The following is a 14,286-nucleotide window of genomic DNA, read 5'->3' on the forward strand; positions in this document are numbered from 1 at the left end:
ATCTCCATTCCATGCACTACACTATAGTACAACTACATACGCACACGGACGCTATAGAATATAACATACTCATATAGCGCTTCAATATAATATCATTACTCTCATTTTCCTATAATTAATCTCTCCATTTTATATTTTTTAACTATTTTTCACTTTTCATAAAATATTCACCAGTCATAAGTAATCCTCACTAATCTTTATTTCATTCCGCATTTCATTCTACCTCCGTTTCAAAAATACCGTAATTGACTGAGCAGGTTTATAATATTAATATACACATATTCAACTATATACACCGTCAAATCACATTTTTTCATTTTTCATTACTTCTTATGTCCGTAGGATATCATTCGTAAGAGCATGTCTAGTTGGCGATGGTGTAGATACCGTCTGCAGATAGAGCACTGGAGATGGCTGGTCTCAATCTGGTAGAGTACCATGGGACACCAGTGATCATTCTGGTCACTTGGTCTGGAGCAATACCGGTCAACATCGTGGTGAAGTCACCGTAGTTGAAAACAGCTTGAGCGACTTCGACTGGGTAGGTTTCAGTTGGGTGAGCGGCTTGGAACAAGTAGTATTGGGCCAAGTGAGCTCTGATATCAGAGACGTAGACACCCAATTCAACCAAGTTGACTCTTTCGTCGGATTGAGCTAAGGTGGTGGTGGCAGAGGCACCAGCAGCTAGAGCGGCGACACCAGCAGCGATTGAAGTTAATTTGACCATTGTATTTGTTTGTTTTCGATTGTTTCTTTAGTGCTGATATAGGCTTAACTAGAAAAAAATAATGAAGATAGATGACCAAAGCTGCTCTATTTATATGATTTCTTTGACCAGTTTGTTGCTACACAAACGAATTAGTGGACGCTCACCATTCATCGCATACTTCTTCCCACCTTATCTCTCACACCCATATTAATTGTCACCATGGAGATGTGCCTGTCCTTGAACGAATTGGCTTGCATAGTTTTTGCATGTGAGAGCACGCTTGGCATGCGTTTATTTCTCGTATGTACAGAAGGGAAGAATGCTGATTATTAGGGGTGTCGAGGTGCGTTGAACCCTTTACGGGTCTGTAACCTTTCACTTTTTGGCAAACGAAGATCCGATTTCATGATGTGGGCCCTCGTTCAGAAGCCTATTGTCTAAGCCTTATTCAGTGCGCGCTAAACGATTGCCGGGGAAAATAGCACTGTTCCTTTACCCAGATTCAACTATGCAATAACTACCATGTGTTGGCAGTCGCGTACCCTGTGGGTGGACTCAATATTTTATAATATCAATAAAATTGTTGATGAATTCTCGACAATCGTATTCTCGAGGATCACATTCTCGAGGATGGCATTCTGGTTTTTTCTGTCGTCGCACCGCGATGCAAAAAGTGCAACATACATAATTCTTGTGTTACTCTATCACGTATAGTGCCATCTTCCACACAGCTTCTGTGGCTTGGCATAAAATCTTCAAACCGTCAAGCAAGTCTTCAATAGCCATGTCATTTTGACTTAAAATAACCACCATTCGTACGCTGAATTTACAATATCAATCACACGAGGACCGCCATAGCAGTGTCCGTATGTCTGCAATAGTATTTCATCCACTCAGGACAGAATTACATGGCACAACGGATGGCACAGGTCTTGAATCATAACTTCCGCATGTACATGGGTCTTGAGCCATGTCTCATCAAACCATTGTCACTCGAGCTTGTCTTAGATTGAAAGAGTACATCTAAAGATTTGGTTGTTCCTCGGCCTGTTATTTCATAACTCTTAGTTAGTCATGATTTTTTACCCTTTTGCTGTACCTACTCTTTGCAGGAATTGATGTGAAAGGTTAAGCCCAATAAATATAGCAAACTATAGCTCTCTACCATGCTCCACTTATTGTTCAATCATAATAGCAACTAAGCTATCAACTGTTGCATAATGCGTGCGCTTTTGCTGTTTTTTTCTTGGCAGGAAAAGACGTCTTTCAGACTATATTTAAGGCAATTGCAAGGGGGTCGCAAATTGGAAAAACAAATTTCTCGAACTCTCATCATCATCAACATGAAAGATACTGAAATTGAAGATGAAGAAAAACTGTTATCCTCCGAGCAAGTTGCATCTTATAGGATCGTTCTACCCAAGAAAGTATTCAGAAATAGGTTTACTTGGTCCTGCTATGAGATTTACAGGTCCCTAACTTTTCGTATCTGGTTACTATTATGGTTATCGCTTATAGCCTGGTGGGAAATATCCGCTGTTTGGATATATCCGTTTATAGCCTTTGTTCTTCTGTTTCTAGGGGTCATAAGTTTGCCCGCCATTCAAATATCATGTGGTAAATGTGCCATATCAAAACAACTTATTCAATTTTCCAAAGAAATCATCGAAAACACTCCAGGTACACATGCCGATGATTGGGACGCTATTGCAGTAAATCTCAACTCATATATGTATGAAAACAAACTCTGGAAAACAGAATACTTATTTTTTGATGGTTCGCACTGTCAAGAAGCATTCAGAACAACCATTTTAGAGCCATTTTCTTTAAAGAAAGATGATGATGCTAAGCTTAAGTCCTTCGGAGATTCAGTCCCATACATTGAAAAAGCTTTGGAATTTTATTTTGCGGAGGTCAACAAGGAGTGGGAACCGTCATTGAGTACTACAAATTCGACAGACGCTCAACTTCCCAGGGAAATTTACCGTTTCAAGCTTACTTGGGTTTTCAAGAGGATTTTTCGGCTTCGGTCTTTACTGCTGGCCCTTTTTCATTCGGTCTTTATCTTCGCTAAATGGAATTGGGGCCTTCTGTTTCGCGTCTTGTACCTCGGAGGCATTTTCTTCATAATGGTGATGCAAGATTTCCAAAATATGGTAGGTGCATGGATGAAAATGGAACATAAAAAGCAATTCTTGTCAACTATCATAAATGAGCAAGATATTGGCGCCAAAGGATGGGATAAGATCGCAAAGATAATGAATAGATACTTGTTCGAGCAGAAAGCTTGGAGGAATGAGGAATACTTCTTCGATGGAATTGACTGTCAACGGTTCTTTGAGGGCAACTTTGTCAGTCTTTTATCTTGCAAAAAAACATCCTCGAACGTATCATTGGATGTTGAACTATGGCCATACATTCGGCAAGCGCAATCTTCCTGTTCTGATGAGCATTTGGTGTAGATATGAATATTTTCCCTCGGTTTTGAACATTTTCAGTTTATCAGGTCAAAGCGACTGCACCGTCTTCTACCCTTTGCTATTTAACCCATCCCCTTTTGTCTGTTCCTCACCGATGCACAAAAATCAAAGTACTATCATCCTGCTGTACGCACTTGATTTATTTTAATTTCCTTTTCCGAATGAAAAGATATTCTAATAAATAGCCTAAATAGTGAAGTTGCAGTTTTACCAGGAAACTTCATCTGCGCAACTTGGCTTGGCCCAGAATATCATTACATTGACAGCTAATGTGCAACGGCTTGATTCTCAAATTATAAATAAAGTATATAAGACTGGAGATCTGTTCCATTTATTCATGACAATGGAAGCCCCTTTTTTTCACATCTGTTCATCAAGAAAGGATTTAAAAGTATTACCAATGTGTGTATTGAATACAAGATAAAAATTCATATCCCTGACAATGTTTTTACTGATATACCCTAATTATCGATGTGCACAGGTTCAATTAATTTTTGTACTATAATGTTCCAGTTGATGTTTTAGATCTATTTGTTGCGGTCTTTATGATTAATGAATGACTTCTCTGACGGTGCAACAGCGCAAGAACTCTATACGGGACTATTTTTACAACTATGCTTTAATTTTGAAAATTAATGAAAAATCTAATTAATGAGAAGAATTTATAGTCATAATCAGTGATTTCGTAAAAAATAGCATAATATAGATTATTTAGGCGCATCTAACGTCACAAAATCTTGCATCAAGTGGGCTACATCGGCTGCTTCTCAAAACAACAACTGGCATAAACTACTGTATAATTATTAAAAAGAAAATATGTGTATATACATACACATAAATACTTTATAATTTTTGCCTTCATGAAATTCCACGCCTACATATGTGCAATCACCTCTGAGTTTCTCCTCGATATGTAAAGTCAGCTTGCACTTAGCCAACCTTCTGATTTTGACAGTGCGCCAAATTTAACTTGACCACAACTTACACCAACATCTAAGTCTGCGGAGAATGAATCTTCGGTTTCACTTGGCCTATGTGATCTTTTGAAAACTCGCAATTTTTTGAATTCTGTTCTTTTCAAATAAGCATCGTACGCCATACAGCGTCGAAAGCTTGATTGGCAGCAGAAATAGATGCCGTTCCGTCAGAAAGTCAATTTGAACACCGACGCTTCTGGCCAAGAGTACGATCGTCTTCAACGTACAGATCTTCAAAGAAGATCAAGGGTTATTTCCTCCAGCAAAGAATGGCAGTGATCTGCCAATTGGGTCGCGTCGAGCCGTTTGGATAGATCTGATTTTGGGGTCTTTGAAATTTAAGTCATACTTTCCATCTTTATAAAACATGGAAGCAGCACCATTTTCGCCTTACCTTCGTGACCACATTCATTGATGGCCCCAATAATTCGGTCTATAGTATCTTCCACACTATCGATATTGGGAGCAACGCCACCCTCATTCCCAAAATTTTTAGCTGAAGGTCCATACTGCCTCTTGGTTAGACTTTTGAATAGTAATAAACCTCGGTACCCATTCATTTAGCTTCAAAAATTTTGGAACTAACGGGGGCACTCTTCAGTTCCTGGATAGTAAGGAGCACCTGCATGGGGCCAAGTCCATTTGGAACGTTAAAAGCAGAACGGGTATAACGAGCAAGTCTCGCTTGACGCCTGCCAATTCAGCTATGTGCTGATAAGAGGACTATCGCTCTTTGCAGAAGCAGCGCCGCACACGTGAAAGACAAATAATAGGATTAGTGCCTAATTTGGACTTATCAGGCGTGCCAACCATCAGCATAGGCCCATCGACGGCGTCCTTATTCTTAACACATAAATTAGATTCGGCCAAGGCCTATAATACTATTGACATTTTCCACGGCCTTTGTAATCCCTTTCCTAATACACTTCCACTTGCGTGCGCCTTTCTGACGTGTGTAATGGTTCGTTTTCTTTTTCCAATATTTTTCTTCCTTCAAAAAGTCTATCATTATTTTGTAATGTATAGCAAGGCTCTAGAGCAAAAGGCGATACGGCATATCGTACAGAAACTGATCAGATGCTTGTCTTGTTTTTTACCAACGATAGGATTTCCTCATAGCATTTTTTGCAATGATTAAGGTCAAATCACATCATTTTCCTAACGACTCGTGCAACCCCTCATCCACCTCATGATCCTCAAACCACATTGCTTCTATAAGTTCAAACTCTTGCTTAAAGGGGTTTGCGACACTGTTCGGCCAAGCCTAAAAGTCTGGGCAATGAATTATGCTATCAATCACCATGGATGACCTGAGATGTATGAACTTGTGGGCGATATATGTTACTGGGTGGTGAAGCTCTAGCTAAAAAAAAACTGCTCCAAAACACGTATCGCGCAACTTTTCCTCTCACGAAAACTCTGCTTCAAATGCAAACGCTGCAGAAAGGGTCGCACTTTTCCATTCATCATACTGGATAAGGGACTCCTCGTTTTAGTGTGCGTTGTTTATCGTGTAAAACATATAGCAACATAGATACTCGACTCGAAAAACTCTCTGTTTGCAATTAACCTTAAATACCCCAAAGGAAGGGAGTGATGAAAACTGGAAAATGATTAGGCCCAGTGGTAGGAAAAAGGTTTTCTTAGACGAAGTGATACTTCATTTATCGTTCATTTCACATAGTATACTAGGAAACTATTGTAGATTAGGTCTCATTGCATTATCCAACTATCCGAACGCATACATTAGACCAACCACAGCACTGTGGGCTAATGTAGTAGCCTGCATTATCATGGGAATTGTATCTGGGCTGAATATTGTGGGATGGTTTGAAAACCACGCCCATTTTTACGCATGCTTAACTGTGGGCCTTGCAGGTTCGACCTCTTCGTTTTCCACTATGATGATAGAAGTGTTTGATCATTCAATGCAACTGACGCCAAACACAGCTGGCAAATTTCCGAATAAAGCCTATGGTATAATGGAGTTTTTGTCAGTTTTGTTGACACATTTGTTAATGTCTATGTCAGCGTTAATCTTTGGGAGAAAAATAGCCCAGGATTTGCTTGCAAAATACTTTCAAAAACCATTAAAAACTGAAAACGAAGAGATATCTTCTTTGGAATTCAAAAGAGAAGTTGTTGTTGATAAGATCTTCAAGATTGATATTTATGCGACCGCGCTGCTTTGCATTCCAATTCTTGCTACTCTCATTACTTTGGCATGTGTTTATAGCAATTACTCACGTGGTGACTGGACTTTGCCGGCGTTATTTGGAATTTTCGGATCATACTTGAGATGGATTTTATCTAAAAAGTTCAACCCAAGGATAAAGTACTTTCCTCTAGGGACTTTCATTGCCAATATTTTTGCAACTCTAGTACTGGCTATCCTGAATATAGTTCAAAGAGGTAACAGTGGTTCACATAACCATCATCCGATTATCGGAAGTTATAACACCTGCTTGGTAATATCAGCTCTGGGTTCCGGATTTTGTGGCGGTCTAAGCACTACAAGCACGTTCATTAATGAAGCATATTCTATGCCTTTTCTCTGCACTATGTTTTATTATATCACAAGCGTAGCTCTATCGTACAGTCTGATAGTTATTACTCTGGGGTCATATGCATGGACGAAAGGTCTGACTGCAGGAGTTTGTTGAACTTTTTTTCTTTCCTTTTCGCCTATTTTGATTCAACAGCCAAACTGCTTAGCTGAGTGCATTGATGTATCGCAATTTTCTTTCTTCTCCGTAAATTGTTACGGCACTAGTGGTTTTTATGGTTGAAAACTTTTTTGATGCTCCAGAAAGTATATTTCCATTCTAGCATGGCTTTTTCATTGCAAAAATGGCCAAAACAGGGCTCTTAAGATTTATTGTTGACACTTCGGCAGTTCATAAAATTGTATAATACATTCTCAAGAGCTCAAATAGAGGTCATCTATCCTCGCAAATTGCAACAGGCAAACACTTTTATATAATCCAGCACGCTTTTCTACGTCCACCAAGAAAGAATCCGCAGTAAAATTAAAGCGAACGAAGTTCATGCTACTTTCGATAATAGAAGATGCAGATTTTGCGTAAATCAATATGTAAAACATTGTATAATGAAAAATAATAAGAATAATAAAACACAGACATATTATTATACTGACTTTGGAAACTACGGTCGGCCTACAAGAACAAAGTAAGTTTGCCAAATATAGCACACTCCAGCTACTTGGGACCATAATGGAACACGTCTGCCCTATCATTTCGGCGATTCTTCATAGAATGATTACTCGATCCCGCAACTTGCGTTCTATGAAATAATTTCTGATGATTGATTCAGGAGATTTATAATATTAATATACACATATTCAACTATATACACCGTCAAATCATATTTTTATATTTTTTCATTACTTCCTAATGTCGCAGGATTTCATTCGTAAAAGCATGTCTAGTTGGCGATGGTGTAGATACCGTCTGCAGATAGAGCGCTAGAGATGGCTGGTCTCAATCTGGTGGAGTACCATGGGACACCAGTGATCATTCTGGTCACTTGATCTGGAGCAATACCGGTCAACATCGTGGTGAAGTCACCGTAGTTGAAGACAGCTTGAGCAACTTCAACTGGGTAGGTTTCAGTGGGGTGGGCGGCTTGGAACAAGTAGTATTGGGCCAAGTGAGCTCTGATATCAGAGACGTAGACACCCAATTCAACCAAGTTGACTCTTTCGTCGGATTGAGCTAGGGTGGTGGTGGCAGAGGCACCAGCAGCTAGAGCGGCGACACCAGCAGCAATTGAGGTTAATTTGACCATTGTATTTGTTTTTTTTCGATTGTTTCTTTAGTGCTGATATAGGCTTAACTGGAAAGAGAAGAATGAAGGCATATTCTCAAAGATAGATGATCAGAGCTGCTCTATTTATACGATTTCTTTGACCAGTTTGTTGCTACCCAAACGAATTAGTGGACGCTCACCTTTCATCGCATACTTCTTCCTATCTTACCTCTCACACCCATATTCACTTTCACTATGGAGATGCGCCTGTTCTTGAACGAATTGGCTTGCATAGCTTTTGCATGTGAGAGCACGCTTGGCATGCGTTTATTTCTCGTATGTACAGAAGGGAAGAATGTTGATTATTAGGGGTGTCGAGGTGCGTTGAGAACCCTTTACGGGTCTGTAACCTTTCACTTTTTGGCAAACGAAGATCCGATTTCATGATGTGGACCCTCGTTCAGAAGCCTATTGTCTAAGCCTTATTCAGTGCGCGCTAAACGATTGCCGGGGAATATAGTACTGTTCCTTTACCCAGATTCAACTATGGAATAACTATCATGTTTTGGTAGTCGTGTACCCTGTGGGTGGACTCACGATTATATAATATCAATAAAATTGTTGATGAATTCTCGAGGATCGCATTCCGGTTTTTTTCTGTTGTCGCACCGTAATACAGAAAGTGCAACATACATATTCCTTGTGTTACTCTATCACGTATAGTGCCATTTTCCACATAGCTTCTGTGGCTTAGCGTAACATCTTCAAACCGTCAAATCTTAAATGGCCACGACATTTGACTTGAAATAATCACCATTGGTACGCTCAACTTACCACATCGATGACATGAGGTCCACCATAGCAGAGTTTTGTACGTACAATACTATTACATCCACTAAGAACAGAATGATATTGAGCAACAGAAATCACGAGTTTCGAACTGTAGCTTGTATTCGTGAAAAAGTTGAAACACATTGAAAGAATCTGCCATAATTTCCTTGGAAAACTGAGTATATTGTTTCGATACGACATGACACCAAAGTAGAGGACAAGAGTGGCTAGTCAGAGAGGTATAACAAAAATTAGAAAATGTCTCAACAAGCAGGATCGCATAGAGTGATTTTTGAAAACGTCCTCAGATGAGACAATCTTTGAGGTTCGAGATATCCATGGAATAACAAACGTATATTCTTCTCATCTTCAACTTCAGTACTTTCCGTATTTGTGGGGGGTCGTTAAGAAGATTTGTTACTTGAATTTGCAACCCCCAGAAGTTGCCTTATATAGTCCGAAGAAGACCTGCATATGCCAAGAAGAAAAGGCACCGAAAGAAGGCACATTATGTAACAGCTGATATTATTATTGATCAATAAGTGGGAGTAATTCTGAATGAACGAACTGTATTCGATGTCGCTATAAGCACACATGCAGATATTGTGGAGTGATCGGTTAGTCTTTCTGGTAAATACAATAGCATTGTTGTACTACGCAATTCATTATCGCTTGCAATACATTCACACGGGGGCTACAACATTATATAAGAGTAGGCATATCCACCATTGCTAAAATAGCATGCCATCAAAAGTACAGATAAACAACCTTCACTGCCTAATTTATTCTTGATTGAATAGCAACCACACTCTATTCTGCCGTATTTTTTCTATTGTGCTCCTCTTTTCAGCACTCACCAAGTGTACTAGATATTGCTTAACTCATAGGTTCAAATTGTATGGTACTGACACTTACATCTTAACTAAAATAAAAATGCTGTCTCGGCTTTCAGGCCTCTACGGTACAGACGGTCCCTGATTTACCCTATATGCAAGAGTTTCGTAAGAAAAAAAACTTTGTTTTTAGGGGCACGTATTGTTCAAGCATCATTTGCTGCACGGAGGAAAAAGTGCAGCAAAAAAAGGCAGGGCGAAAAGTTCAATATTCAGACGTACTGTACTGTGCTCATATAGGAGTGAGCTAGTTGCTTTGAACCTGCTGCCATCATATCTTATAACATAGTGTACTATTTTGAATGAATGCAGGCGTAGACTCAGGAAATCGTAAACTGCAAAGTGATTTGGAATGCGCTTCTCCCTCGGTAGTTTAGGTCCAGTCTGAAGTTTTAGTGTTGGGTCTGTAGGATAAAAGGAAGGAATCACCCCATCAACTACTATCAATTCATTTCCTCAGTGACCCGAAAATATTCTGGTTCACAATGTTTTAGAATCAGTCGTTTTTCTTTTTTTAAAGATTGGCCTGCATAATCGAGTAAAATATTTAGAATAGTTCTCTGAACTGGATTTTTGGGAATTTCTGGAAAAAAATAAACGATAATAGAATATCTGTCAAAATTTCCCTAATGAAACAGTACGGTTTTTTCTTCACATTTCATAAATCCTTATGACCTTGATCTTTGATACGTGTTAGATTCGCCGAAAATAACACATACCTATGAGAAAAATGTTAGCGCACCATTTTTTTCAAAATTCGAGGTAAATTAGATTGTTAATACTGACTTCTCTGGAGTAAAAACTTAGTAAAGAGAGAACTATTATGATACTCCTAAAATCCCAATTGCAAGTAACTGCACCGTCACAGAAAATCCTTATAAGCGACAACGCTCTAATAGGAAACAGCAGCGAGCAAAAATGAGCACTGCCAGTCACCGGGAAAGGTAGATACACTAATGAGCTGGAGCACAAATATAACCAGTCGCGTTGGAGCGTGACATGTAAAAAAAAAATGCTTCAAATCATCTTCAGGTACCCGATCCTAATTATTTGTCAGCATTGTCAGTTAACAAATTTTCTGGAATATTAGAGAGGCCTATCTCGCATTGAAACTTGAATTTGAACCTTTTGAAATATGGAAGGTAAGTCAAGCGTGGGGCAACTTTATGGCGCCGGTGATTTCATATCGTTAGATACTGCCATTTGCTTTGCTAGTCTGAGTGGCCTATGAAAAAATCTTCAAGTTATCAAACACTAAGAAGTCAATCTTCGAAGTCCAAATCAGTTATGAGAGCCCAGCAAAATTATCACAGGTGTGCGGTGGTTTGGATGATCTGGTGCTTCTATTTCCTTCCAATCGATCAATGAGATAGCCAGCGAGAATGGGACAAGATTCGCGGAATCGGATGGTGAAATAACTGGTGCCTACAAGCATATTTCTCTTTCTTTATAAATTCCCATTAATGTATCGTAGTTACTAAACATCATCTGGTATACACAACATGATACATTGTTCAACTCAGTTTGTATATACGAAAATCAAGGAGGAAATCCTCATTGTTCTCTGTATCTTATTTGCTCTCTTCAACCAAAAGGCACGCTCGTTCATATATATAATATACGTGTAAATGTATATATTCTCTTGAGAGACGATTTCAATATGCGATTAAGCGATGGAGCTGCTCAATTTTTTAAGGGAATGAAGATTGGCGCGCAATGCATAAAGACAGCAAATCACCTCCAGGTGACAACATCATACATTTATCGATTTTCAACTGCGACTTCCTCAATTTGGTTTGAATGGCTTATGCATTGCGAAGAATGCAAAATATTCAACTAGCAGTACGCATAAAATATTATTTTCATTCAGAAGAGGCAAGGTGGCTTCTGTTGAACAAACAGCACAGCACTGGAAGCACGTTGATGCTAAAATGGCTGGAAAATAAAGATATAAAAGCCTTGCGTTATTGTGTTCATGCTTTAAACTTCTTGTTGTTCCTTTTACTCTTGTTTTCTTCAATTATATAGAATTCGCACATCAACAAGAAATACAACCAAGATATGTCTACCGATAAAATTACATTTTTGTTAAACTGGCAACCAGCTCCATACCATATCCCAATCTTCTTGGCCCAAACCAAGGGTTACTTCAAGGAACAAGGTTTAGATCTTGCCCTGCTGGAACCAACCAATCCATCAGATGTCACTGAGTTGATTGGATCCGGTAAGGTCGACATGGGTTTGAAAGCCATGATCCACACTTTGGCTGCTAAGGCCCGTGGTTTCCCAGTCACCTCTGTCGCCTCCTTGTTGGATGAACCATTCACCGGTGTCCTATACTTGGAGGGTAGCGGTATCACCGAAGACTTCCAATCCCTAAAGGGTAAGAGAATCGGTTACGTTGGTGAATTTGGTAAGATCCAAATTGACGAATTGACCAAGCACTACGGTATGTCTCCAGAAGACTACACAGCCGTCAGATGTGGTATGAACATTGCCAAGTACATCATTGAAGGTAAGATTGATGCTGGTGTTGGTATTGAATGTATGCAACAAGTCGAATTGGAAGAATACTTGGCCAAGCAGGGTAGACCAGCCAGCGATGCCAAGATGTTGAGAATTGACAAGTTGGCTTGTTTGGGTTGCTGTTGTTTCTGTACCGTCCTTTACATCTGTAACGATGAATTCTTGAAGAAGAATCCTGAAAAGGTCAGAAAGTTTTTGAAAGCCATCAAGAAGGCTACTGACTATGTTCTAAGCGATCCTGTCAGAGCTTGGAAGGAATACGTTGACTTCAAGCCTCAATTGGACACCGAATTATCTTACAAACAATACCAAAGATGCTACGCTTACTTCTCCTCATCTTTGTTCAATGTTCATCGTGACTGGAAGAAAGTTACCGGCTACGGTAAGAGATTGGCTATCTTGCCACCAGACTATGTCTCTAACTACACCAATGAATACTTATCCTGGCCAGAACCTGAAGAAGTTTCTGATCCTTTAGAAGCTCAAAGATTAATGGCTATTCATCAAGAAAAGTGTAGAAAGGAAGGTACTTTCAAGAGATTGGCTCTTCCAGCTTAGACTGGCCGCACCAATTGTTGAGCCACCCTGGTCGATGTTTTTTACTTTTAGACACGATTTCACGTTAGCTATTTGCTCTCCCCTTTGATATAGATGTATGCTTGTATATTTGTGAAGTTTTCAATACGACTCTTTTTATCCAGTTCTTTCGTTACCTGCCGTCAAAGGGCATTGGAATTCTTGATCCAGAAATAAGATGCCTTGAATCAACGGAAAACGCCTACCATGAAGATATAACTTTCCCCCTATATGCAATATGAACAGATATGACCAACGCGTCTGTGATTTTATTTCTCATCATAGACATAATTAATCATAAGTAAAACTAATCGTCAAAAAACTATCCTGGTTGAGATCTGCTTGGTAACAGCTGGATCATCTCCAATTAGGCCGAAGATCTTCGACGTTACGAAGTTCATATACTGAATTTGATGACATTGAAGATGAAAATGGTCAAAGAAACAAGGACTCCAAATTTGTAAACAAGGTCGAAGAAAGAACTTCCAGAATAAGAGAAAACGAGTGTCACTGAGAGACATAACTGAAGAATTGAAAAAAAATCTCAAATAGTGCTAGTCTGACAGATATAGGTGTTATAGCGTTAGTCAGGACGCTTAGCATCAAATAACGCTGTAGGCATTCTATTTTTCCCCTTGTCGATTTGATACTCAGTGTCTCTACATTCCGTTTGAGGTGTTTAAATTTCCTTCCTCAGACACTGTGGAATCACATTTCGCCTTGGAACAAACATAAGCAATGGCGATGGTTGTCCGTTTTCTTCAACAACCTTGTCTAATACCTCACTGATAGAGATCTTGTCCCTTGAATGTTCTCGAGGTCCCATAATGGCACATATGCCCTCTCCAGCTTTCTTACAGCTCTTCAATGGCCGCTTTTGTTTGGAACCTGCCACCTCTTAAGATACCCCAGGAACAAGAGCTTTTGGGAAAATTTCACGTTCAAAATCTCTTTTCAACACATTCCATTCATCTTAACAGACATTGAAAGGAGTCTTCGCATGAGAAATGGCGTGGTAGTTTGCTGCAGACACAACCCTCGCAGGTACACAGATACGTAGGGCCTTGCGCTACTGAAAAAAAGGATGTGCAGGTTATCCATAGCCTCTTCAACTGGACTCATATAATCACACCAGTGAACATAGAGGATGCAGGCAGTTTGAAATTCTGAAAAAGAATCTTAGACTTACATGCAAACAACGCTTGTATTTGCGGTTGGCACTATTGCCCCTGTCTACTTCGTATTCTTATAACCTGTAATGAACTTCATAGAAATGACGATTTGGTCTCGCCATTTCTTGACTCCATCCATTTACAAATTCAGGTTTCTGGCCGTTCATTTTGCTAGTTATTTGCAGTGTCAATGAAGTTCCCGCCTCCTTTGTAGAAAGCATCATGTAGCTTAAAGGCTCGCTCTTGCCCATGAATTCTGATCAACATCACCAATTGATGCCTCACCAAGATTAGTGGAGAAACCCTAAAGCCAGCAACTTCAGCGAGAGCCTTATGGTCCTAATTCAGCGGGCG

The 14,286-nt window shown here is 39.5% G+C and overlaps 5 protein-coding genes across 5 annotated transcripts; 3 read left to right on the forward strand and 2 right to left on the reverse strand.

Annotated features, from left to right (window-relative positions):
• Positions 1-364: 364 nt before the first annotated feature.
• Positions 365-727, reverse strand: SKDI14G0010 (SRP1/TIP1 family protein; the record flags this gene model as incomplete). The annotated part of the gene is made up of 1 exon (XM_056230582.1): positions 365-727. The coding sequence occupies one exon, from the start codon at positions 725-727 to the stop codon at positions 365-367; it is 363 nt and encodes a 120-aa protein (XP_056084486.1).
• A 1,325-nt stretch (positions 728-2,052) lies between these two features.
• Positions 2,053-3,171, forward strand: COS1 (Cos1p; the record flags this gene model as incomplete). The annotated part of the gene is made up of 1 exon (XM_056230583.1): positions 2,053-3,171. The coding sequence occupies one exon, from the start codon at positions 2,053-2,055 to the stop codon at positions 3,169-3,171; it is 1,119 nt and encodes a 372-aa protein (XP_056084487.1).
• Positions 3,172-5,776: 2,605 nt separating this feature from the next.
• Positions 5,777-6,829, forward strand: SKDI14G0030 (FluC/FEX family fluoride channel; the record flags this gene model as incomplete). The annotated part of the gene is made up of 1 exon (XM_056230584.1): positions 5,777-6,829. The coding sequence occupies one exon, from the start codon at positions 5,777-5,779 to the stop codon at positions 6,827-6,829; it is 1,053 nt and encodes a 350-aa protein (XP_056084488.1).
• A 781-nt stretch (positions 6,830-7,610) lies between these two features.
• Positions 7,611-7,973, reverse strand: SKDI14G0040 (SRP1/TIP1 family protein; the record flags this gene model as incomplete). Its single annotated transcript, XM_056230585.1, has 1 exon — positions 7,611-7,973. One exon carries the CDS (start codon positions 7,971-7,973, stop codon positions 7,611-7,613), a length of 363 nt encoding a protein of 120 aa, XP_056084489.1.
• Positions 7,974-11,719: 3,746 nt separating this feature from the next.
• On the forward strand, positions 11,720-12,742 carry THI12 (4-amino-5-hydroxymethyl-2-methylpyrimidine phosphate synthase; the record flags this gene model as incomplete). The annotated part of the gene is made up of 1 exon (XM_056230586.1): positions 11,720-12,742. The coding sequence occupies one exon, from the start codon at positions 11,720-11,722 to the stop codon at positions 12,740-12,742; it is 1,023 nt and encodes a 340-aa protein (XP_056084490.1).
• Positions 12,743-14,286: the final 1,544 nt, after the last annotated feature.

Source organism: Saccharomyces kudriavzevii (assembly GCF_947243775.1).
Source record: "Saccharomyces kudriavzevii IFO 1802 strain IFO1802 genome assembly, chromosome: 14".
In the NCBI taxonomy this organism is placed as follows: domain Eukaryota; kingdom Fungi; phylum Ascomycota; class Saccharomycetes; order Saccharomycetales; family Saccharomycetaceae; genus Saccharomyces; species Saccharomyces kudriavzevii.